Below are 26,385 nucleotides of genomic sequence, written 5' to 3'. Positions count from 1 at the left end.
CAATGCGCATCCCAGGCTGGAGTCCTCAGGAGCGCTAGACAGCATGCCAGCAATATGCATGGGGACTTTTTAAGCAGTGAAATCACCAACAAAAAGCACAGAAGTGCAAAAATATGGCACTGAATAGACTGGGAATAGGACATCTGTTTACAATATGAGAGCTGAAACGATAAGGCACAGCAACATCTTCTCTGACCTCAGCTGAGAACATTGCTTGCATTGTTTCTACTGAGAAATGTCCTGTCGTTTTTATCTTTCTCCTCTTACATTTTCGTTGGTTTTGAGCAATTTGATTACCTTATACTTTGGTCTCATTTTCTTCATGTTTCTTTGTTTGGTGTTCATTGAGCTTATTGGGTTTCTGGAGTTACAGTTTTTATCAAATTTGGAAAATATTTGCCATTATTTCTTTAAATATTTTGTTCCTTCTGCCCTGCAACACTTTGGAAGTCCAGTGGCACATATATTAGGCTCCAGCTCACAATGCTGTGTTTCTTTATGCTCTCTTACCTGTATTTCATTTTGGATTTTTAAAAAAAAATTGTCATGTCTTTGAGTTTCCTAATCACTTCTTCTAAATGTTTATTATAGTGTTAATCCCATCATCAGTGTATGTTTCTCATCTCACACATGATAGTTTTCATACCTAGAGTTTGATTGGGGTCCTTTTACATCTTCAGTATGTCTACTTAATGTTTGAGTGTGTATGTATGACTACAGTTCTAATGGCTGTTTTACTATTCTTGCCTGTGCATTTAACATTTGTGTCAGTTCTGGGTTAATTGTGATTGATTGATTATTCCCTTTTTGGGTTGTATTTTCATGCTTCTTGAATGGTGGTTGTTAGTGATTAGATACCATACATTGTGACCTTTACCTGATGTTTGATATTTTCCTAGAAATATTCTTGGGCTTTATTTTGGGATGCAGTTAAATTACTTGGAAACTGATATTCTCAAGTCTTGTTTTTATATTTCTTGACAGGACTGGACTGATGCTCAGTCTAGGGACTACTATTCCCTGTCACTGAGGCAAGACCTTTCCTAATACACTACAGAGTGCTCTGTGAATCTTGAGTTTTTCCAGTCTGGCTGATGGGAACAGGCACTATTCCTGGTCCCCTGTGGCCACCAGGCTATGTTACTCTAATCCTTTCAAGAGGTTGTTTCTCTGACTTCAGGTATCTGATTCTTCTTTTTTTTTTAACATCTTTATTGGAGTATAATTGCTTTACAATATTGTGTTAGTTTCTGCTGTATAACAAAGTGAATCAGCTATATGTATGCATATATCCCCATATCCCCTCCCTCTTGCGTCTCCCTCCCACCCTCCCTATCCCACCCCTCTAGGTGGTCACAAAGCAGCGAGCTGATCTCCCTGTGCTATGCAGCTGCTTCCCACTAGCTATCTATTTTACATTTGGTAGTGTATATATGTCAATGCTACTCTCTCACTTTGTCCCAGTTTACCCTTCCCCCTCCCAGTGTCCTCAAGTCCATTCTCTATGTTTGCGTCTTTATTCCTGTCCTGCCCCTAGGTCTATCAAAACCATTTTTTTTAAAGACTCCATATATATATATGTGTTAGCATACGGCATTTGTTTTTCTCTTTCTGACTTACTTCACTCTGTATGACAGACTCTAGGTACATCCACCTCACTACAAGTAACTCAATTTCCTTTCTTTTTATGGCTAAGTAATATTCCATTGTATATATGTGCCCCATCTTCTTTATCCATTCATCTGTCGATGGACACTTAGGTTGCTTCCATGTCCTGGCTATTGTAAACAGTGCTGCAATGAACATTGTGGTACATGTCTCTTATTGAATTATGATTTTCTCAAGGTATATGCCCAGTAGTGGGATTGCTGGGTCGTATGGTAGTTCTATTTTTATTTTTTTAAGGAACCTCCATACTGTTCTCCATAGTGGCTGTATCAATTTACATTCCCACCAACAGTGCAAGAGGGTTCCCTTTTCTCCACACCCTCTCTAGCATTTATTGTTTATAGATTTTTTGATGATGGCCATTCTGACTGGTGTGAAGTGATACCTCACTGTGTTGGGGGTTTTTTTGACATCTTTATTGGAGTATAATTGCTTTACAATGTTGTGTTAGTTTCTGCTGTATAACAAAGTGAATCAGCTCTATGTATACATATATCCTCATATCCCCTCCCTCTTGCGTCTCCCTCCCACCCTCCCTATCCCACTGCTCTAGGTGGTCACAAAGCACCGAGCCGATCTCCCTGTGCGATGCAGCTGCTTCCCACTAGCTATGTATTTTACATTCAGTAGTGTATATATGTCAATGCTACTATCTCACTTCGTCCCAGCTTACCCTTCTCCCTCCCTGTGTCCTCAAGTCCATTCTCTACGTCTGCATCTTTATTCCTGTCCTTGATTTGCATTTCTCTAATGATTAGTGATGTTGAGCAGCCTTTCATGTGTTTGTTGCCATCTGTATGTCTTCTTTGGAAAAATGTCTATTTAGGTCTTCTGCCCATTTTTGGATTGGGTTGTTTGTTTTTTTGATATTGAGCTGCATGAGCTGCTTGTATATTTTGGAGATTAATCCTTTGTCAGTTGCTTCATTTGCAAATATTTTCTCCCATTCTGAGGGTTGTCTTTTCGTCTTGTTTATGGTTTCCTTTGCTGTGCAAAAGCTTTTAAGTTTCATTAGGTCCCATTTGTTAATTTTTGTTTTTATTTCCATTTCTCTAGGAGGTGGGTCAAAAAGGATCTTGCTGTGATTTATGTCATTGAGTGTTCTGCCTGTGTTTTCCTCTAAAAGTTTGATAGTGTCTGGCCTTACATTTAGGGCTTTAATCCATTTTGAGTTTATTTTTGTGTATGATGTTGGGAAGTGTTCTAATTTCATTCTTTTACATGTACCTGTCCAGTTTTCCCAGCACCACTTATTGAAGAGGCTGTCCTTTCTCCATTGTATATTCTTGCCTCCTTTATCAAAGATAAGGTGACCATATGTGCATGGGTTTATCTCTGGGCTTTCTATCCTGTTCCATTGATCTATATTTCTGTTTTTGTGTCAGTACCATACTGTCTCTTTTTCTTTTTTTATACATTCTCTTTTTTAAAAAAATTAATTTATTTAACTTATTTATTTTTGGCTGCATTGGGTCTTCATTGCTGTGCATGGGCTTTCTCTAGTTGCGGCGAGTGGGGGCTACTCTTTGTTGCTGTGCATGGGCTTCTTGTTGCGGTGGCTTCTCTTGTTGTGGAGCATGGGCTCTAGGCGTGCGGGCTTCAGTAGTTGTGGCATGTGGGCTCAGTAGTTGTGGCTCGCGGGCTTAGCTGCTCCGCGGCATGTGGAATCTTCCCAGACCAGGGCTCGAACCCGTGTCCCCTGCATTGGCAGGCAGATTCTTAACCACTGCGCCACCAGGGAAGTCCCCATACTGTCTTGATTACTGTAGCTTTGTAGTATAGTCTGCAGTCAGGGAGCCTGATTCCTCCAGCTCCATTTTTCTTTCTCAAGATTTCTTTGGCTATTCAGGGTCTTTTGTGTTTCCATACAAATTGTAAAATTTTTTGTTCTAGTTCTGTGAAAAATGCCATTGGTAGTTTGATAGCGATTGCATTGAATCTGTAGATTGCTTTGGGTAGTATAGTCATTTTCACAATGTTGATTCTTCCAATCCAAGAACTTGGTATATCTCTCCATCTGTTTGTATCCTCTTTAATTTCTTTCATCAGTGTTTTATAGTTTTCTGCATACAGGTGTTTTTTTTTTTTTTTTTTTTACAAATGGTCTCCCCAAGAGAAGACACTTTTTTTTTTTTTTAAATTTATTTATTTATGGCTGTGTTGGGTCTTCATTTCTGTGCGAGGGCTCTCTCTAGTTGTGGCAAGCGGGGGCCACTCTTCATCGCGGTGCACTGGCCTCTCACTGTCGCGGCCTCTCTTGTTGCAGAGCACAGGCTCCAGACGCGCAGGCTCAGTAATTGTGGCTCACGGGCCCAGTTGCTCTGTGGCATGTGGGATCTTCCCAGACCAGGGCTCGAACCTGTGTCCCCTGCATTGGCAGGCAGATTCTCAACCACTGCGCCACCAGGGAAGCCCTGCATACAGGTCTTTTGTCTCCTTAGGTAGGTTTATTCCTAGGTATTTTATTCTTTTTGTTGCAGTGGTAAATGGGAGTGTTTCCTTAATTTCTCTTTCAGATTTTTCATCATTAGTGTATAGGAATGCAAGAGATTTCTGTGCATTAATTTTGTATCCTGCTAGTTTACCAAATTCATTGATTAGCTGTAGTAGTTTTCTGGTAGCATCTCTAGGATTCTCTATGTATAGTATCATGTCATCTGCAAACAGTGACAGCTTTACTTCTTTTCTGATTTGGATTCCTTTTATTTCTTTTTCTTCTCTGATTGCTGTGGCTAAAACTTCCAAAACTATGTTGAGTAATAGTGGTGGGAGTGGACAACCTTGTCTTGCTCCTGGTCTTATAGGAAATGGTTTCAGTTTTTCACCATTGAGAACGATGTTGGCTGTGGGTTTGTCATATATGGCCTTTATTATGTTGAGGTAAGTTCCCTCTATGCCTACTTTCTGGAGGGTTTTTTATCATAAATTGGTGTTGAAGTTTGTCAAAAGCTTTTTCTGCATCTATTGAGATGATCATATGGTTTTTCTCCTTGAATTTGTTAATATGGTGTATCACATTGATTGATTTGTGTGTATTGAAGAATCCTTGCATTCCTGGGATAAACCCCACTTGATCATGGTGTATGGTCCTTTTAATATGCTGTTGGATTCTGTTTGGTAGTGTTTTGTTGAGGTTTTTTACATCTATGTTCATCAGTAATATTGGCCTGTAGTTTTCTTTCTTTGTGACATCTTTGTCTGGCTTTGGTATCAGGGTGATGGTGGCCTCATAGAATGAGTTCGGGAGTGTTCCTCCCTCTGCTCTATTTTGGAAGAGTTTGAGAAGGTTAGGTGTTAGCTCTTCTCTAAATGTTTGATAGTATTCATTCAGGTAGCTTCTTCGCGTACATGTACTGATCAGTGCTCAGTCCAGCACTCAAGGGGGCACCTCCACTGATCTCTGGAGTTCTCTCTCTGTGTAACTCCCCACTCCTGTATTGTCTGCAAAGCTGCCTTTGTGTGCACAGCCTCTCAGCTTCACCTGCTCGCCTCAGGGAGCCTGCTGGGTTCTGCCCTCTCTCTCTGCACTGCAGCCTCGAAACCCTCTCAGGCAGTAAACAGAGGCAAAAGTAGGGCTCACTCAGTCAATCAGCAGTTTGTCCTTTGTGGCCTGGTGTCCAGTGTCTTCAACAGTGTTGTTTCATACTTTTGTCAGTTTTGGTTGTTTCAGGTAGGAAGGGCAATGCCTATTAGTCTATCTTGGTCATAGGAGAAGTCAGCATATGCAGTTAATAGGATTCTTTAAGAATTAAAAAAAAAAGCCTGAGGGACTTCCCGGGTGGTCCAGTGGTTAAGACTTTGCCTTCCAATGCAGGCGGTGGGGATTCCATCCCTGGTCGTGGGGCTAAGATCCCCCATGCCTCGTGGCCAAAAAGCCAAAACATAAAACAGAAGCAGTATTGTAACAAATTCAATAAAGACTATAAAAATGGTCCACATCAAAAAATCTTAAAAAAAAAAATTTAAAAATTCTGTCGTATCTTTAAGTTGCTTCCCTTTTTTCATTCTGTAATTTGGTTTTTCTCTTGTAGCATTTTATTCAGTCTTCCTAAAATGTCTCTTACTAAACTTTTCAAAGACCACAATTCAGATTATGTCAATCCTCTCTCTGATCTTTCTCTACTTTATTGATTCCTGCTCATGTTTCCCATTATTTCCTCCTTTCTCCCAAGCTCTTTCATTGAGTTTACTCCATTATCTTTTCCACATTTTGAGTTGAACTCATTTGTTATCAGTTTTCTTTATTTTCTGATATAGTCAAAGGTATAAATTACTTTCTGGGACTACTATGGCTGTATCACATACAATTTCATAGGTAGTGCTTTCATTGGCATTGATCTCTAAAAAGTCATATTTCCCTCATGATTTCCTTTTTTTTAAAGATTTTTTTGATGTGGACCATTTTTAAAGTCTTTATTGAATTTGTTACAATATTGCTTATGTTTTATGTTTTGGTTTCTTGGCTGTAAAGCATGTGGGATCTTAGCTCTCTGACCAGGGATCAAAGCCGCACCCCATGCATTGGATGGTGAAGTCTTAACCACTGCACCACCAGGGAAGTCACATGATTTCCTTTTTAAAGGAGGACCATTGTTTAGGGTTTTGGCTTTGTTTCAGAAAAATGGGATTTTTAAAAAGTTGTTCTTTTTTTTAAATAAATGTATTTATTTATTTATGGCCGCGTTGGGTCTTCTTTGCGGTGCGTGGGCTTCTCATTGCAGCGGCTTCTCTTCTTGCAGAGCATGGGCTCTAGGCACACAGGCTTCAGTAGCTGTGGCTCAGTAGTTGCTTGCGGGCTCAGAAGTTGTGGCTCATGGGCTCTAGAGTGCAGGCTCAGCAGTTGTGGTGCACGGGTTTAGTTGCTCTGCGGCATGTGGGATCTTCCTGGACCAGGGCTCGAACCCATGTCCCCTGCATTGGCAGGCGGAGTCTTAACCACTGCGCCACCAGGTTAGTTCCAAAAGTTGATTTTAATGTTATTGATGTGCGGCTCATGAACAGAATGTGTATCACATTGATTACTTGAGATACTGGTTTTCCTTAGGGCCTTGATTCTGAAAGTTCCCTGTGTGTTCAATGAGTGTTTTCTGTTGGTAGTTGTAAAATTCATCATAGTGCTGTTAGGTGTAGATGATAAGGTGTGAGAGTCAAATAGTCTATATTTTTGCTTAATTTTGCCTACATAAGTTGTCAGCTTCCTAAGAAGAGCATATCAGAAGCTCCAGTTTCCCATAAATTGGTCCTCTTTGCTTTACCTTTAAAGGCTTGTCATTGCATTTTCTCCTTCATGTCTTCTTCTTACTGTATCTAACTCCTTCTGTCCCTTATACAATCTTTGCTTTAAATGCTATGATTTAATAACCAACTTGCAATCCTAGCTTTATTTTTGCACCAGTGTGACCTGGCATTTCACTTTATATTCCTTTATTTCCCACGTATCTGTATCTCTCTGTTGTAAATTTGTCTCTTCAGAGAGTCTATTTCTGGACTTTGCCTTTTCCTCCAACATGAAAGTCCTTATGTTGTTTGGTATATTCAACTCATTCGGGCTTATTGCAGATGCTACTGCCGTTTTGTCCTGTATTTTCTATTTACCATACTTTCCTTTGTTTTTCTTTTATCTTTCATTGGGTGGATTGCATTTCTTTTTCTTTTTCTTTTATTTATATATATATTTTTAAGGGCTCCAGTGATTAGATCACGCTGAGGTATATAATCCAGACTATCTCTACTACAAAGTGGAGAAATTACTTACATGTTCAAGGGCCTTAAGAACATGACCTAGAATAGGTTTGGTTGAATATGCATGAGATGAAGATCTTGGAGGAGCAGCTTTGGGATTCGTCCCTGGCCCAGTGTTCCTGCCAACAGGAGGGCAGGCGCGGAGCTGCCGCGAGGGGGCGCCGCAGAGCACGGAGGCGACCAGAGGTGCCATGGCGTCCCCGGGCGTCCCCCGCAGCGGCGGCCGATCCCTGGGCCTCCTGGTCTGGCTCCTGGTCCTTCAGCCTCTGCTCAGTGAGGCCCGGGCAAGCAGGAAAGAGAGAAGGCTGGGCTGGGCTGCTTGTCTGGGGGTGGTTGTGGGTAATGGGGTTTGGCAGATGGGTCTTGGGGGATGGAAGGTGGGGTTTGAGGGTGAGTAGGGTGCGATGGGAAGAGGCCAGTGATGTGGGGGGTGCACTCCAGTCAGCTCCTCTTCTCATTGTTCTTTCATCATATACAGGTGAGGGTGATGGACCCAAGGAGGATTCTGCACTGAGCCCGGCAATCCAGGAGGCCCCCTCAGCTTCAGGACACCTAAAATCCCTGAAGATTCCAGTACCCACTGTGTCTCCTGTGCTGCCCACACCCCCAGTGGGAGACACTTTGAAATCATTACAGGACCCTGTATTTGGATGCTTGCCTCCTCAAGGTACTGCTTCTGTACGGGACTGTACAGGCCTGCCTGGGATCCAATGGGGAACACGGCCTGGCTCGGGGGTTGAAGGGTCAGACTACCCTGGTGGAATTGAGAGTAAACCTGGCTCTGCCCTGGGGCAGGGTGGAGGTGGTGTACATGGGGCTAGTGGAGGTGGTGGAGGACGTGGAGGTGGAGGTGGTGGAGGGTGTGGAGGAGGAGGAGGTGGAGGTGTAGGAGGTGTAGGTACTGGTAGAGGAGGTGGTTGTGGAGGAGGAGGAGGAGGAGGAGGGTGTGGAGGTGGAGGTGGAGGAAGACGTGGTGGAGGTGTAGTTGGAGGAGGAGGAGGTAGTGGAGGTGTAGTTGGAGGAGGAGGAGGTGGTGGAGGTGTGGCTGGAGGAGGAGGAGGTGGTGGAGGTGGAGGTGGACGAGGAGGAGGTGGTGGAGGTGTAGCTGGAGGAGGAGGAGGTAGTGGAGGTGGAGGTGGAGGAGGAGGAGGTGGTGGAGGTGTAGCTGGAGGAGGAGGAGGTGGTGGAGGTGGAGGTGGACGAGGAGGAGGTGGCGGTGGTGGAGGTGGAGGTGGGGGAGGTGGGGGAGGTAGTGGAAGGGAGGCAGCAGTTTCACCTCCAGTCCTCTTTTTACTGAGCCAAGGAGCATGTGGCCATCAGATTATGAGGACAGTTGATGGAATGGCAGCCCCAGAGAGAAAGTGGCCCTGGCCGGTGAGCCTGCAGATCAGAAATGTCCAGAAATGTTGAGGTTCCCTCATTTCCCCACCGTGGGTGCTGATTGCAGCTCACTGTGTAAAAGGGTGAGAATTTGGGGTGGTGGGATTGGGCTGCTGGTCGGCCTGTCTCCCTACCTGAGCTTTCCTTTCCTCACCTTAAAACAAAGCCAAAGCCCCTGGTTTGTGCTCACTATGAATGAAACATGAGTTTTGCATTTCTACCAAGGTCCCAGGTACTGCTCTGGTGGTCCTGGGACCTCACTTGGAGAAGCACTAGCTCGAGTGGTTAGGGGTCTATGGAGGGGATGTGGTTTAGAGGGAGAAAACGGCTGATGGCTGTTGTAGGAGATGGGAACAGGCTGGGAAGAACCTGGAAGGGGTGGAGGGGAGTGTAGACCCTCCAGCATCTCTCTGAGGTGCATGTTGTCTTCCCATAGCTATAAGGACCTTACAGTGAAGATGGGAAACACATTTTTATATTCGGATTGCCTAAGTGCAGTGGTCGTTCCAGTTCAAGACATCAATTGGCATAGGGATTTTAATGCGAGCCTTATCACTAACGACATTGCCCTTCTTCAGCTGGCAGACTCTGTGAATTATTCTTCGTACATCCAGCCAGTGTGCCTCCCTGAAAAGAAGTTTGAAGTGAAAGCTGGGACACAGTGCTGGGCGATTGGATGGGGCCGAACTTTAGAATTCGGTGAGACTGGCAGGCAGGATCTGAGGGGGGCAGCCTGGTGCCGTGGGGTTGGGCTGCAGGCTGAAGGGAGGGACAGGGAGGCTGATTCTCTAACAGGTGGACAAGGGAGGAGGTGGAGAGGATGCTGCCTGGGAGTGATGGAAGTGCAGTAGGGATTTCTATTGTTATGTTAGGACCCGGGGGCTTGGGCCCAGGTATTATGGGTTCTCTCCAGGGTGGATTTCAGCTCCAGGGTGATGTGCTGTCTGCCAGTCAGAGCTGTCCTTCTCTGGAAGTACCTGGCAGGGGGCAGGGAGCTTCTTGTACCTGGGATGTAGGTTTAGCCAGAGCAGGCCTGTTGGTGAGTCTGTAAGGCCCCCTGTGTGGGAAGAGGCTGGTTGGGTACCTTTGGGCACTACCTGTCCTGGAGTTTGTGACCCTTCCCTGTACAGGCACCTGTCACCGTTACTATTGATACTCGGAGTGACAGACACTTGCTTTTGTATCAGGCTGGTAAGGCCTTGCCTCTTTCTGTCCTGATGTGTTCCTCCTTTTGACTTGGCTTTGCTTCTTACCTCCTCTGTTCCCCATGTCAGCATTTGGCCTCAGGTCCTTCTTTGTCAAATGGGACAATACCCACTGTCCTTCCTTTCTCTAAGGGGGCAACAGAGTGTGAATGCGCTGATCAAGACCCAGAATACAGGACTTCCTTGGTGGTCCAGTGGTTAAGACTCCACACATCCACTGCACCGGGGCGCGGGTTCGATCCCTGGTTGGGGAACTAAGATCCCGCATGCTGCGTGGTGTGGCCAACAAACGAACAAAAGTTAAAAAAATAAAAAGACCCAGAATGGGATCTGGGGGCCCCTGTTCTATTCTACTCATGCAATCCTTTTACTTCTGAATTGTCTCTCTGTAGCCATGTCACTGCCACGTGTTCTTCAGGAGACTGAGCAAATCATTCTTCACCACAAGAAATGTAATCAGAAGATACAGACACAGTTAGGAGTCCATCACCAAGTAGTTGGTAGAGAGATGATCTGTGGCTATCACGAAAAGATTAAAAGTCCCTGCAAGGTGAGTTCATGGGTCCCTGGCCACCTCTGCCATAAGGTTGTCCCCTCAAAGTTTCCTCATTCCCCAGTGGCAAAGCCTGGGTTATTTGCCACCTCCTCTTTCAGGCTTTAATTAAGGAGATTCAGGGGAGAACCCCTCAGGACGCCCCTGAGCTGGCCGGGCCTGTTCCTTCAACACGGAGAAGCCCTCGCATCCTGGGCGTGCTGCCAGGGTGTGGTGAAGTTGGGGGTGATGACAATAATAATGTAAGTTCCTATAATTGAGTTCCTTCTATGGCGACTTACTGTGCCAGTGTGAGCATTCACCCACATTAGCTCAGTTACCCAGCTCACAACCCTGCCACATAATTATACATATTATTATACAGATGTGGTCCTTAAAAGACATAAGTTCAAGGTCCCCCTGGGAGTGCCTGGGCCCACAGTCTCCCCTTTACACCAAGCAGCCTCTCTGAGCAGGGGGCATCTGAGCCAGGTCTTAGAGGATGAGTGTTTGGAGTCTTGGAAAGAGGAGAACATCACTGTTGGGAGAGGGAACAGCAAGTACAGAGGCTCAGAGTTCTGAAGAATGTGTCATGTTTAGGGAATGTGTTTCAGGTCTGGAGCAATGAGGTGGCAAATATGGCCAGAGAAGGGGATTGGAATCAGACTGTGTGTGGCCTGCAACGCTGTGCTATGTTTCTCGTTCCTGTCCATGCGGGACTATAGGCAAGAGTTTGTTTTCCACCGTGTAGGCAATGGTGTTGAGCCCCAGGCAGGACCTGGGCTGGTGGGGCGGGTGAAGGGGTTGTGTCTGAGGTTGAGTCATCGACTGACTGCATGTGAGGGTGCGGGTGAGGGAGGGCTTGAGGAGGACTCTGAGTTTCTGACTGAGCTGGTTGGTGGGGGCCTCCAGAGCAGTTTTGGGAAAGAATATGCAGCGTGTGTGAGGTGGGGTTTAGCATGACTGGTTGTGTTTGGAGAGAGGGGGAACTGGTGAGAGGATGTTATTGGATATGTGGGTTTAGGGGCAGGGAGAGATTTCAGGGTAGATGTGATGACTTTGAGTCCCCATGCAGAAATGAATTTCAAAGTATTTTACAGCTGTGGAGGCCTAGGACTGACTAGTTGGAATTGACTCTGACCTTAGAGTTGGAGAGGGGCTCTGGAAGCTGCTCACAGTGCCAGGGGATGCCCCTTTAGTTGCTGGGTGTTGGGAGGTTTGGAGAGGGTCATGGGGAGGGGTCAGGCAGTGAAGGATTAGGGTCACTGAAAGAGAATTTGAGTATATACTGGCAGGACTGATGTACAGGGCTTACTGGCTTTATAGCTCCTGTGGGTCCCTGAGCACCTGGGAAGGAGTAGTATTTCTCAGATGATGTTAAAGTTTCCAACTCTCAAATCTCATTCACAGAAACCTGGGCCTGGTGGGTACCTGGGAAAGGACCTAGGTGCCCATCTCCCCAGTGCCTTGCTAGCAATCAGCCTGCTCTGATGATGATCCCCTTCCATTCCTGTGTTTGTTTCTTCTTTTTCTCCAAGGAGATTCTGGGGGTCCCCTGGTCTGTCAACTTAATGACTCATGGGTCCAGGTGGGGATTGTGAGCTGGGGTGTTCACTGTGGTCACACAGAATTGCCTGCAGTTTATACAGAAGTTAGTTACTACAAAGACTGGGTCATTGATCACATCATTAAGGTGTCCTGTTGTGGCTCAGCAGGGCTCTTTATCCTACCGCTGTGTCTGATGCTGCCTCTGGGCATCCTGGTGACCCCGTGATCACCCTGGCCCACACTCCCTCCTGTTTCTGAGTCTCACACTAGCCGTTCATCTGACCTTCCACTCCTACTCAATGCACTTTTCTCAAACCTGTTTGGGATTCACTGACCCTGTGGAGATCCACATGACAGAGAGTGGCAGCAAGAAAGAAACCCTGGAAGTTTTCCAGCCTGGTGCTGAAGGAACCTGCCTCATCCATACCTACACCGTGACTGTGCTCTACATGCTGGAAAGGAGTGGGTGAAACCATCCCAACTGGATGGCCAGCGACTTGCCAGGTGATGCTTCATTATGCTTCACCATATCTGGAGAACACCTAGCAAAGAAGAGAGACATCATCACCAGTGAAACGGCATTAGACCTGACACTTTATCAAACCAGTTTGCTTGGTGATTGTTGGGAGAGAGTGAGGAGGCATCACCATGTCCACATCTGACTCAGTTGTCTGGGTTAGGAGAAGGTCCCCTGCTGCCCCGAGCGGATACATCTGTGAGTGTCCAGCGTCTGCCACACAAGCCCTCCTGGGGCAACTCAGTCGAGGAACCCCCTTCCCAGTACTCCACTGGCCACATCCAGGCTCACCCCAAGTTGTGTTGAGGCAGTTATGGAGTATGGAGATTTCTGATGTCAACTGAATAAATGTTTGGTTTGTTCTTTTGTGTTCTTATGCTCTGCTCTCCTTGGGACTGTGGGGTTGCATATAACATGCTCTGTAGAAAACTATTTTCTCATTTGCCTTAGAAACTATTCATGGTTCTTATTAAGCCCTAGAGGGAGAAGTGAGTCTAAACCTGCTCATTTGTGAGTCTAAGGATGGTTTTAGCCAGCTGGGTCCTGCTCCCTGTACTCCTGTTATAGTCATCAGCATGTCTGCGGGGAGCTTTGTAGCCTAATTTCATAGCCTTTATAGCTCAGAGTAGAGAATCAAGATAGACTGGAACTAGGAGTAAGTAAAATTAGGGCATGAGCAATATTATTCCTCCTTCCCTGCTTCTACTTGCTGCTCACCTCCACTGTTACCAAAGATCTGCATTTCCACAGGGAGGATTACAGGAGAGATTCCCTATATCAGGTACTGGCTCTTTACCATTTTTCCAGGAAAGAGTGTCCCAGAGTCTCTGTGTCTTGCTGGTGATTAATTCCCTCTCAATCTCCTGTCACCTGCCCTTCCAGGGGTCAGCGTTTCAGCTCCCAGATATCCCTGGGCTTCAGAGTGCAGTCTGTCTCATGTGTTGCCCAAGGAAGGCTGGGGTTGAGAGACTGGGAACTTACATGAAATACAGTCTGTTAATAAGTATCGAGCCAGCTGCTTTAAGAAGCCACTGAAAATCAAAACAGCGTGGTAGGGGCACAAAAAAAAGACATATGGATCAATGGAACAATATAGAGAGCCCAGAAACAAACCCACACACGTATGGTCAATTATTCTTTGACAAAAGAGGCAAGAATATACAATGGGAAAGAGTCTCTTCAGCAGGTGGTGGTGGGAAAGTTGGACAGGCGCATGTAAATCAATGAAGTTAGAACACACCCTCACACTATACACAAAAATAAACTCAAAATGGCTTAAAGGGGACTTCCCTGGTGGTCCAGTGTAAAGAATCCGCCTTCCAATGCAGGAGACATGGGTTCGATCCCTGGTCAGGGAACTAAGATCCCACAGGCAGTGGGGCAACTAAGCCCTTGCGCCACAACTACCAAGCTTGCGTGCTTCAACTAGAGAGCCTGTGTGCCACAAACTACAGAGCCCATGCACTCTGGAACCCACACACAACTGCAGAGCCCACGTGCCCTGGAGCCTGTGTGCCACAACTAGAGATGAGAAAAACCCATGCGCCACAACTAGAGAGAAGCCCACGTGCCACTGCGAAAGATCCCGCATACCTCAACAAAGATCCCATGTACTGCAACTAAGACCCAATGCAGCCAAAAATAAATAAATAAAATAATAAATAAATCTTTAAAAATATGGCTTAAAGACTTAAAATAAGACGTGACACCATAAAACTCCTAGAAGAGAACATAGGCAAAACTTTCTGACATAAATCATACCAACTTTTACTTAGGTCAGTCTCCCAAGGCAATAGAAATAAAAACAAAAATAAACAAATGGGACCTAATCAAATTTACAAGCTTTTGTACAGCAAAGGAAAACATAAACAAAAGGAAAAGAGAACCTACTGACTGGGAGAATATATTTGGAAATGATGTGACTGACAAGGGCTTAATTACCAAAATATACAAACAGCTCATACAACTCAACAGCAAAAAAACAAACAACCCAATCGAAAAATGGGCAGAAGACCTAAATAGACATTTCTCCAAAGAAGACATACAGATGGCCAATAGGCACATGAAAAGATGCTCAACGTCGCTAATTAGTATAGAAATGCAAATCAGAAATACAATGAGGTATCACCTCACATCAGGCAGAATGGCCATCATCAAAAAATCTACAAATAAATGCTGGAGAGGGTGTAGAGAAAAGGGAATCCTCCTACACTGTTGGTGGGAATGTAAATTGGTGCAGCCACTATGGAAAACAGTATGGAGATTCCTCAAAAAGCTAAAAATAGAGTTACCATATCATTCAGCAGTCCCACTTCTGGACATATATCTGGACAAAACTACAATTCAAAAAGATACATGCGGACTTCCCTGGTGGCACAGTGGTTAAGAATCCGCCTGCCATTGCAGGGGACATGGGTTCAATCCCTGGTCCGGAAAGATCCCACGTGCCATGCAGCAACTAAACCCGTGCGCTGCAACTACTGAGCCTGTGCTCTAGAGCCCGTGAGCCACAACTACTGAGCCAGCGTGCCACAACTACTGAAGCCTGCGTGCCTAGAGCCTGTGCTCCGCAACAAGACAAGCGACCACAATGAGAAGCCTGCACACTGCAACGAAGAGTAGCCTCCGCTCGCTGCAACTAGAGAAAGCCTGCGTGCAGCAATGAAGACCCAATGCAGCCAAAAAAAAAAGATACACGCACCCCTATGTTAAGAGCAGCACTATTCACAATAGCCAAGACACGGAAACAACCTAAATATCCATTAACAGGTGAATGGATAAAGAAGATGTGGTACATATATATAAAGGAATACCACTCAGCCATAAAAAAGGATGGAACAATGCCATTTGCAGCAACATGGATGGACCTAGAGATTATCATACTAAGTGAAGTAAGTCAGAAAGAGAAAGACAAGTACCATATGATATCACTTATATGTGGAATCTAAAATATGACACAAATGAACTTATCTATGAAACAGAAGCAGGCTCACAGACATACAGAACAGACTTGTGGTTGTCCCGGTGGGGAGCGGGGAGGGAAGGATTGGGAGTTTGGGATTAGCAGATGCAAACTATTATATATAGAATGGATAAACAATAAAGTCCTATTGTATAGCACAGGGAACTATATTCAATATTCTGTGATAAACCATAATGGAAAAGAACATGAAAAAGAATATCTATACCTATATAACTGAATCACTTTGCTGTACTGTAGAAATTAACACAACATTGTAAATCAACTATACTTCAATAAAATAAATTTTTAAAAAAGAAGCCACTGAATATTTATGGGTTAACAAAATAAATTTAACTTCTTGTTCCTATATCATCCCTATCAGGTGTTCTTGATCAGCAGGTGGCTTTTCTCCATCTTATAGCTCCACTCAACCCTGTGGTTCATGCTTACCTACCTCAGAATTCCCTGGAGAGCTTGTTAAACTACAGATCACTGATTCTACTCCCAGAGTTTTCAATCCTATAAGTCTGGGATGGGTCCTGTGAATGTACATCTCTAACAAGTTCCCAGGTGCTGCTGCTGCTGCTCTGCAGACCACACTTTGAGAACCATTGCTCTGCATTAACACAAGTAGAGAAGTGAACCTCCTCTCTACTGCCTTGGCATGGAAGTGGCATCTGTAACCTCTCCTCACCTCCTATTGGTGCAGCTCATCATCTGGACCCCTTTAGATGCTAGGGTGGGGAATGTGGTCCCCAGAGCTGGATCCCCCACACTGGACAGGAGCAGCAGGAATCTTGGTTGTCATTTCCCAATCTTGGACACGCTGAGCAGATCCAAAGACCACATTCTTCTACAAAAACACCTTGTGAAAGCCCAAGAAATGGTGGTATTCGCCACCATTTCTTTCAGTTTCCACCATCCCACTGACGGTTTGTGGAAGAGGATAAATGCCTTTCCTTTGAGGTCTCCCCCAAGACTCTTTGTTCATCTTAGGTCCAGCTTAAATGTCACTTTTGTAAAGACATCCTCCCTGATTCCCTAGCCTTACTGTTCTTTTCTTGTGCTTTCTACACCTTTTCAGATTCTCAAGTCAATATAAATTATGAAGCTCTCCAATGCAGGAAGCCCAGGGAAACAAGGTAATGATCAGAGGCTGGGCGACAAGGTGCCAACACCAGTCCAGGGATTTGGATGTGCCTTCACCGGCCAGGTTTTGGGGGACAGTCACCCACTTAAGGCACTTGGGGGTACTTCCACGGGACTGGCCACTGCAGGGGCAATGACAGGCCCAGGGCTCTGCAGTCATCTTCAAGGAACCCGCACGAGGTGGGGTAAGCGCAGAGGAACGTTCAACGTTCCAGGGTCACCATCATGGGTCCGCAACGTCATCACGTGCCGGAGGGGCTGTCACGTGCCGGGGCTGCGTCACGTGCGTCATGTGAGGGAGACGTAGTCGCGGCGTCCGGGGCTCGTGTGAGCCGTACCTGCCGCCGCTAGAGGACGCCTCAGGGGCCTCATGGCCGCGTCGTTGTCCTGCCTCAGCGCTGGGCCTGCAGCCTCGAGGCCCTCGGGCCTGAGCTGCCGCCTCCTGGTGCTGCTGCTGCTGAACTCCGGTGAGGCGGCGCCTGCTCTGCGCCGCTCCCGTTCTGGGTCCTTCTTCCCCGACACCGCCACCCCCCCTCCCCCCAACCCGCACTCGAGGCCGGGACAGGCCCCGCGGCGCCCACCCTCAGCCCCTTCTCCTCTGCTACCCCTCCGGGCATCTCCCAGGGCGGTCCCGGGGATCCCAGACTCCCGCGCTCTGAGCTTCCGCCCTCAGACCCGCCAGCCCTGTAGCCTCCTGGGGCCTTGTGGTGCGGGGGGCACCCCTGCGTTTCCTCCTGGAGGCGTGGATGTCGCGGCTGAGACCTGAACCACCCTCTTGACGACATCCTCAGGCCTCTCACGCTCTACACCCCCAGCCCAGCCTCGCTCATCTTCCCACGCAGCAGGGCACTGCTGGAGACCCCGCTCCAGGCAGGCGGTCCAGGCCAAACTCGTGGTCTCCAAACCCTTAAAGGAATGTTCCTCACCTCACTTGCTTCCCAGACCCTCTGCTCCTACCGAGGGTGCCTCACTAGCAGCGGCTTCCTTCCCTCAGGGAACGCGTGCCCTCAGGTGCTGTCCCCTTGACTCCCTCAGCCCCGGGGGCCCCTCCAAGCCTGACGACTCAGTGCCACCCTCTCCCCTTTCCTTAGGAATCAGAGACAGGCCTCCTGTTCAGGGTCAGCCTGCTCACCCCTGCTCTGGACTCGGGGCCCTTCCTGCGCTCTCATAGATCTTTATCCTCTCCCTTTCTATTTGCTGTGCTTTTTCACCCTATCTCTTCCCCTCATTGCCACAGTTCTCAAAATAAGTTTTCACTTCATGTTTCCTTCAGGTGCTTCCTCACTTCTCACTTAACCCTTAGCCCATTCCTGGCATGTCTCTGCCCTGTCGTCCCTAACCTTTCTGCTCCTTCTTTTTTCATTTTCTGTAGTCCCTTGGCTTCTCTCAGGCCATGCCTCCTAATTCTCCTCTACCTCAGGGTGACTCCCTTGCCCTTCTGTGTCCCTCCCAGGCCACCCATGCCCTGTTCACCCCTGACGTATTGGTGTTCCCTAAGATGCTGTCTGGGTTCCTTCTTCACTGCTCCCTGGGTGAACTCAGTTGCGCTGGGCATTGAGCTGCCATGTATGTGATGCTGCCTCACAAAACAATGTGCATGGATGTGCAGCCACCTACTGGACATCTGTACCTGGATGACTTAGAACCATCTCAACTCCTTGGGTTCCGAAGTTGAGGCCCTCTTCTTCCTATAAGCTGGGTTCTCTTACTCCGTGGATAGTAGTCACTCTTCTCTAAAATCAGAAACTGGGGGTCATCCTAGACTCAGCCTTCTCCCTCAGTCCCACATCCAGCTCACCAAGTCTGTTCTCACTGCCACTTCTTCATTCAGCCCTCATTTCTTGCCTGGGTTCTGCAGAGCCTATGGTGGGATCTTACTGCGTTCAGTCTTGTTACCTTCCTATCTATTCTCCATACTGCCTTCACAATACAAGTCTGACCATGTCACACCTCCACTGGCCTCCCTCCTCCCAGAGAGTCTCACTCAGGCTTCTTGGCCTGGCTTATGAAGGCACTTGTGATTGACCCCTGACTTTCTTCCCCTGGCATCATTTCTTGCCATCATGGGCCTTGCCCTTTATCCTCTGGAGTCTCCAGCTTACACCATGGTGTTTCTTTCATAAAGAATGTCGTTGTCACTTTTCATTTCTGTTTTACCTTCTCATCTTTAAGATCTGGCACAATAACCCCTCTTTCTAGAAACCTCCCTGTCCACCGCTTCTTCTGGGCTTACCTGACACCTGTGGCCTTGTCCCCGCATTGATCGCACATGGGTGATTGTGTGTTTACTTATGTCTCCTCTGCTGGGCAACCTGCTGCTCAAGGGCAAATACAGGATGTGTCTGTCTGATACACCTCTGTACACCCCAGCTCCCTGCCCCCAGCCCCCTGGCCTTGGGCTCCAGGCTGGGAACAGAGTGGGAGGTGAGGAAATATTTGGTGAATGAATAAATTAACTAATTAATGAAGAATGCACCTCTTCACTCTCATCCTGTTACAACCTCTTACTTCATCTCTGTCCCGCTTTCTCTTCCAGGTTACAAAGGAGACAACACCAAACCAGGTGGGTAAGATGAGCCCCTGCTTCAAGAAAACCTTGGATCCTGGGAGGGTATGTTCTGAAGAGGGTCACAGAGATAGTGTTTCTAGGTCTATAGGAAGCAGAAATTCAGTCTAAATGGCCTGCCTTCCAAAGAACAGCCTGTGCTGTTCAGGACGTACAGACTCAACAGTGCACATTAAAAGAGTATTTGGGCCTCCTGTGGGAATGCAGAACCTCTTCAGGTTCAACCCAGGCTGCATCCCATCAGGGAACATGTCCAGGAAGCTGATGCAGACCCTTTTCCACACAGAAACATTTTGAGCTCTAAACTGTTCATTTGCAAATGGAGCCTCTTGGGCCCTGTGGCAGTGTCTGCAGAGCCTGGCTCTTCTGGGGTCTTCCTGTCTTTTCCTTAGACCTCAGGGGTGGAGGGTTGGGTTGCTCCTGCTTGTTCATGGGCTTCCTTTGTCACAGGTGCACCCTGATTTCTTATGGATTGTTTGGTTGAGTAAGTTAGTTATTTCTGCTTGTGTCCATGCCCCACCCCTATTCCCCCTCTTCACCCTTCTCCCAGCCTTTCTTGTATATTTGATGTGTATCTTTCTGTTTGTGTGTGTTTTTGTAAAAATACATATTTTGGTTTTGTGTGCATGTATTTCTAACTTACACAAATAGTATGTTCTCTAGATCTCTTTCTGTTTCCTCCTCTTTTCATTCAGTCCCATTTAAAAAAACATTTTATGTGGAAATAATTTTAAACTTACAAAAAAGACTGCAAGAATAGTACAAGGAACATGCACACACACAAAATTTTTTTCAGAATCAGTTGAGGGTAACATACAGTATGGCTCTTTATCTCTAAATACTCTGGTGTGTGTTTTCTAAGAATATTCTCTTAGATAACCACAGTACAAGTTATCAGTTTCAAAAATTTACATTGATAGCATATTTTAATCTATATTTGTCCATATTCCAATTGAGCCAGCCCTCTGCATTCCTACTAGCAGTTTGTGAAGGTGTATATATTGCTACAGACCACCCACCCCTTGGCTTGATCCAGCTTTTACATTTTTTGCCTATCTAATAGACAAAAAAGTGACTTCTTAGTTTAACTGACATTTTTCTCATTACTAATGAGTTTGAGCATGTCTCAATGTGCTGTTGGCTTCTTGAGTTTCCTCTTCTAATAAATTGACTGTCTTTATCCTTTGCATATTGTCTATTCTTTTTTCTTGTTGATTTCCTAGAGTTCCTTGTATATTCCTAATAAAAGTCTTGTATTGATTTTAGATATTGCAAATATTACCTCCTAATCTGTCATCTGGCTGTTAACTTTGTTCCTGGGGTCAAAAATCCTTGATTTTGATGTAATCAAGTTAATCAGTTTAATGCTTTATGGATTGTGGTTTGAGGTTTTGTTTAAAGAGTCCTTTCCCATCCCATGCCGCATGGTTGGCTGTTAACTTTACGGTTTTACCTTTCATGTTTAGATCTTCAAGTACTACTAGAGAGGAATCCAGTTTTGTTTTTCTTATTTCTTTTATAGTGAGCTAGTTTTCCCAGCACCGTCTACTCAACAATCCATCCTTTACTCACTGATTGTGGTGGCTCCTTTATTTACATTAAGTTCCTGTATTCCCTGAAACAATCTCAAGCTCTCTATTCCTTTTTTTTTTGGTCCACTTGTCTGTCCTTGTCAATACCACACTGTTTTTGTCACTATGGCTTTGATGTGTGCCTTAATATCTGCTAGGACAAGTGTCCCTTCTTTGCTCTGTCAAAGATGGAACTATTTATGGACCTTTGTTTTTCTATTTCAATTTTAGAGTAAGTTTATCAAATTTCTTAAAAATTCTAACTGGGTAAGTGACTTTATAGATTAATTTTGGGAAAAATTACATCTGAAATATTTAGTTATTCTGTTTAAAAGCAATGGATCTTTCTCCATTTATGCCAGTCATTTTCAGTGTCCTTTATTAGAGTTTAAAATGTATTACTGCAAAAATCTTGCTTAGTGTTGGATACTTTAATTCCAGGGTATTTTATAATTTTTAGCTATAAACTGTATCTTATTTTGAATATAGTTGTGCTATACTCAGGTTGGTTGGCATAAAGAAATATTATTGATTTTAAAAGTCAGTTACTGAAGTATTATATACATACACAAAAAAAGTACACAAATTATGTGTCCAGCTCAAGAAATTATCACACAGTGAACGCACCTGTGCAGTCTCCACCCAGGTCAGAAAGCAGAGCAGTACCAGCACCCAGAAGCTCCCTTATGTCCTCCCAGTTACTTCCTTTGTCCTCCTCCCACAAAGTATCATTATTCCTGGCTTCAGAAAGTATAATCTTTTTGGCCTGTTTCTTAATGTTATATGATGTTTGCTGTAGGTTTGTGGCATATAACTTGTATAAATAAGGATTTTCCTTCTGTTCCTAGTTTGCTAAGTAAGAGTGTTTTGTTTTTTAGTCGTAAATCTGTGTTGAATTTTTCAAATGCCTTTTTCTGTGTCTATTGAGAAAAGCACAGTTCTTTTAGAGAAAAAGAACTGTTTATGTGGGGAATACACAGAGAGCACTTCCATTGTGGGACCACCCTTGTACCCCAGGACGATCTCTACATGATCATGGTGCATTATTTTAAAAAATATAATATTGGCTAATATTTTATTTACAATTTCTGCATCTGTGTTCATATTCATACAGCCATACAACTTGATTGTTGGAACTACTTGCAAACTGGTAGTGTGTAAGCTGTTACACAGAGTGGGAGGCCTCTGTTGGCTCCATGCTGGGACTTTTTCTTGCATGGTCTATGTAAAGACTTCTGACATAGAAGTCTGGAGCTTTTCTTGACTCTGAGTAGTGTGGGGACAGAGGCCTTTTGCATCTAAGAGATGCAGAAAGCTTTATAGCCTTTCAGGAACGTGGCCTAGGGACTTACCCTGACACAAGAAAATACATTTCCTGTCCTGGGGCTCCTTCTATGCTTCTCCCTTGTTTTGAGGTTCTGTGCTGCTTGCTCCCTGTGTGTCTCAGTATCTCTCTCCTCCTCCTGTCATGTGTCTGTGTTTCTGTCTTGATGCTTTTTATCGCTGTCATTATCATTTTCTGTCCAGCTCAATGCCTTTGGGCAGGCTACTGCTCTTCTCTCACCTTCAGTCTCCCCTTCTTTGAAATGGAAGCAAGTCCCCAAGTTTACAGCCTCATGCAAATTACCCTGGAGGGCATCTTGGTCACAGTCATTCTTATCCTCCTCTATGTGGCCACTGTATCTCCTCCCTGTCACGCTTGTTCCTGAAGCTTGTGGCAAACCCTGGTGGCCGAAGAATTTGGACGTGACCCGCCATTGGCCCTGGGAGGTGAGCCTCCGAGTAGAAAATGAGCACGTGTGTGGAGGGGCCCTCATTGATCTCGACTGGGTGGTGACTGCTGCCCACTGCATCCAAGGGTGAGTGTGGCCCATGGAGACCCAGGGCTGCAGCGGGCCCAGCCTAGACTCCTCATTTCCTCTATGAAACAATGTGGCAGTGGGGGAGGTGGGGGGGAGTGGGAAGGGATGTCCAGAACAGGGAAGAGTCATGCTCATGATCTCACAGGGCCAGGGACTGAGCTGGGGCAGGAGCCCCAAGTAACAAAGACTATATCCTGACCAGGGCAACAGCATACACCCCGTATACACCCCACTCCTCACACACATTAGAACATGCGTGCATGCTAATAGCTGCACACTTGAATACACAGCACACAGACCAGGCCACTTGAATCAGCTGGACTGATGAATGAGGAGGCAGTCATATCTCTGACTCCGAGGGCCCCCTGGCCGGATGAGCAAGATGGAGTGAGCAGGGCAAATCAGGCAGGACTTCTGCTAAGAGGAACGTCCTTGGTGGAGGTAGGAGCATAGTGTTGCTTGAGAACCTGACATCTACCAGGTGGGGCTCTGTGTCTCCTGTAGCATAAAAGAGTATTCAGTGATTCTCGGCACCTCCAAGCTGAAGCCCACGGACTCCACAAGGGCCCTCTCGATCCCTGTGAGGGACGTCATTATGCACCCCAAGTACTGGGGCCGGAACTTCATCACGGGTGATGTTGCCCTCCTCCAGCTTCACACTCCTGTCGTCGTCAGCAAGTACGTGCAGCCCATCTGCCTCCCGGAGCCCAACTACAACCTGAAGGTTGGGACGCAGTGCTGGGTGACCGGCTGGGGCCAGGTTAAACAGCGCTTCTCAGGTGAGGAGGATGGGGTCGGGGGTGACGTGTGGTACCCCAGAGGGTACATTCCTTTCCTCCTCTGGGGCCTCTCCTGCTGAGCCCCCTCATGGTGCCTCTCAGGAAGCTTGTGGCTGTTACCTCTGGCCCCTGGTTCTTTGGATGTGTTAGGATTGCTCCTCACATGGGAACCGTTGCCATGGTTTACACCACTGCATTTGCTATGGGCACTTCATTTAGGCCTAGGAAAACCTGATCATTTGCCTCTTACGGAAGCTCAGAGTCAGGGATTCATAAATTCACTCACTCACTTATTTGTTCACCTGACAAACTTCGATGTTCAGGCATCTGCCACACGCCAAACCCTTGTCACTGGTAATGCATGCCCTTCCTCTAGGGATCTCATAACTGAGTATGGGTGGAAGCACAGATTAACAAGGAAAGAGGCAAAGACTTTTTCAGGTGATCTTGAGAGCAAGTCGGGAGGGATCTGGGATGAGCTCTGGCAGAGAGTCTGCCTGAGATGCCTGAAGGAAGAGCAAATGTCAATCAGGTGGCAGAGGGCACAGCCAGTATAGAGCTCAGAGGCTGGAGAGAAGCAGCATGGGGTTGGGGTCTCAATTTCTGAGTGGTTGCATTGAAACTTGGATTGTAGCCTGCTTGGTTCAGGAGCAAAAGATTCCCAGAGAAAGGGATCCTGAAATAGAGCCTTAGAGGGCAAGGTGCTTGCCAGACATGGTCCACACCACAGGGGGAAGGGCCAAGTGAAGGAGGGCATGGAGGTGTGAAGGGGTTTGGCTGAGTCTTGAGGATGGAGGTGACAAGACCCTGGGAATAGGCAGGGCTGAGTAGAGTGAGGAGTCAGTTCTCACCCCACTGGACTCCTCCACAGCCAACTCCACGCTGACCCCAGAGTTGCGGGAGGCCGAGGTGTTTATTATGGACAACAAGATGTGTGACCGGATTTACCGCAAGAAGTCCCTCATCCCCCGCGTTGTCCCGCTTGTCCTGGGGGACATGATCTGTGCCACCAATTATGGAGAAAACTTGTGCTATGTAAGTTTCTGGGAGGTTCTGGCAGCTCTCCTTCGGTTGGGATGACTCCAGGTGGGGGGCATTTCCCCAGGGAGAGGTTTGCTTGGCCTCGCTGTTTGTCATCATCAGGTAGTGCTCTGCTCCCATCTTCCTTCCCCGTGACTTTGATTTTGCCTGATATTCTGGGATGGGATCCCCAACTGAGGAGTGAAGGAGGACTCCAGGTAGTGAGATCCTCAAGGAATGAAAGAAGCTTCCAAGCAGAACTCAGAGGGTGGGCATTCTGGGTCCCCCAATCCCTTGGGTCCCAGCTGGGTCCAGAGCCTCCGTCACTCCTCTCTCTTTGCCTAGGGGGACTCTGGGGGTCCGTTGGCTTGTGAAGTCGAGGGCAGATGGATTCTTGCTGGGGTGTTGTCCTGGGAAAAGGCCTGCGCCCAAGTACGTAATCCAGGCGTGTACACCCATATCACCAAATACAGCAAATGGATCAAGAAGCAAATAAGCAATGGGGTTCTCTCAGTCCCCTGCACCTCCTCCTGGCTCCTACTCCTGTCCTGGCTGCTGCAGCCCTAGATGGGCCCCTGATCTCCCTTCTCCTTTCTTCTCCGTGCTTTGCCTTTGCCGAATGGGGCCAGATCAAGGTTAGACCAAGGTCATGGGTCTGTATTCAACAAGGGTCAAGGTGGGGAAAGAGTGGCCCCTGGGAGACTGGGTCCTGTTTTGGCCTCCTAGTGGGAAGGGATGTGGTAGATGACTAGGCCTTGAGTGACCAGGAGAAGGGAAGTGTGGCCTAGAAGGGCTTTGGAATTGGGGACCAGGATAGCAGGGATTAAATCTGTGCAAACATGAGCTGGCTCTGTTCTCTTTTCTGGGTGGCCCTGGGAGTTGGGGGTTGGTGCGTGGGTAAGGCCTCCTGGAACTAATTCTGCCAGGAGGCTCCCCAGAGTGGGGACTGATGGGTTTTGCTATATCACTTGTGCTGGGGCGTTGGGAAAGGGCCTGGGCCTGAGGCATCAGTTTCCTCAACTGTAAAGTGGGCGTGCTGTAAGAGAGCAGTTGCGACATGCACTGTAGTTGACAGTAGGAAGGACCCACATATCGTGCTCCAAAATCAGCTTTCTTTTTTTAAAAAAATGGCATTAAAAAAAAAACCTGATTTCAAAAGTTCCCCTCCTACATTTTTTAAAAATTAAAAACAATTAAAAGCAACGTCTGAATTTTTGTTGTGATTTACCAAAAAAATTCAGAAATACATGAAAGAGTCTCCCTTGCTCATTCACCCCCACCACCAATGCTGCTCCCCTCCCCAGAAGTAATCATTGTTAGCATCCTTAAGTAAAATATCTTTATGGTTTTTAAATAAATAGAATCTTATATATGTATTATTAATAACCTACATTTTAGAAAAAACTATATGCCTTGAAAACCTATGTCAGTAACTAGAGCTATTCATAATTTTACATTATTGCATGTGTACCGTGTGGATGTAATGTATGTTATTTAACCAGCACCAGGTTTTAGGCTGTTTCTGACTTGTCAGCATTGTGGCAGTGCTGCCATGAGCATATTCCTGCGTGCTCGGGGGTGGGGTGGGGGAGAACACAGTCTGAAGCATTTCTTCAGCGGTCTTCCTAGGAGTGGACTCAGGGGAGGACCATCACAGGAAACACGAATTTAGTAATTTTGGATGAATATAATTTACTCCTCCCGAAAGCTGAACCAGTATACATTCACACCTGCAGTATACAAGAATGAACGCTTCTCCTTTTTGCTAAAATTGGATATTATTAATCTTCAAAAATTTTTCCCATCCAGTGGTAGAAAGTTATATCATTGCTGTTTTAATTTGCATTTTCTTGATTGGAAAAATATCTTTTCATGTGTTTATTG

General features: G+C 46.2%; 1 protein-coding gene across 1 annotated transcript in view; it reads left to right on the top strand.

Moving 5' to 3' along the window:
• LOC118903839 (serine protease 45-like) overlaps positions 1-25,618 on the top strand; it is a 57,648-nt gene extending 32,030 nt beyond the window's left edge. The window contains exons 4-10 of the mRNA XM_036869308.1: positions 10,388-10,545; positions 16,639-16,696; positions 19,240-19,266; positions 22,552-22,699; positions 23,207-23,481; positions 24,353-24,516; positions 24,847-25,618. Coding sequence (XP_036725203.1) covers positions 16,660-16,696; positions 19,240-19,266; positions 22,552-22,699; positions 23,207-23,481; positions 24,353-24,516; positions 24,847-25,068 — 873 coding nt within the window. The 5' untranslated portion in view covers positions 10,388-10,545; positions 16,639-16,659 and the 3' untranslated portion in view covers positions 25,069-25,618. The remainder of the gene's footprint in view (positions 1-10,387; positions 10,546-16,638; positions 16,697-19,239; positions 19,267-22,551; positions 22,700-23,206; positions 23,482-24,352; positions 24,517-24,846) is intronic.
• Positions 25,619-26,385: the final 767 nt, after the last annotated feature.

This window comes from Balaenoptera musculus, chromosome 11, assembly GCF_009873245.2.
Source record: "Balaenoptera musculus isolate JJ_BM4_2016_0621 chromosome 11, mBalMus1.pri.v3, whole genome shotgun sequence".
In the NCBI taxonomy this organism is placed as follows: domain Eukaryota; kingdom Metazoa; phylum Chordata; class Mammalia; order Artiodactyla; family Balaenopteridae; genus Balaenoptera; species Balaenoptera musculus.
Note: the sequence above shows the minus strand (reverse complement) of the source record. Positions and strands in the feature narration are given on the sequence as shown.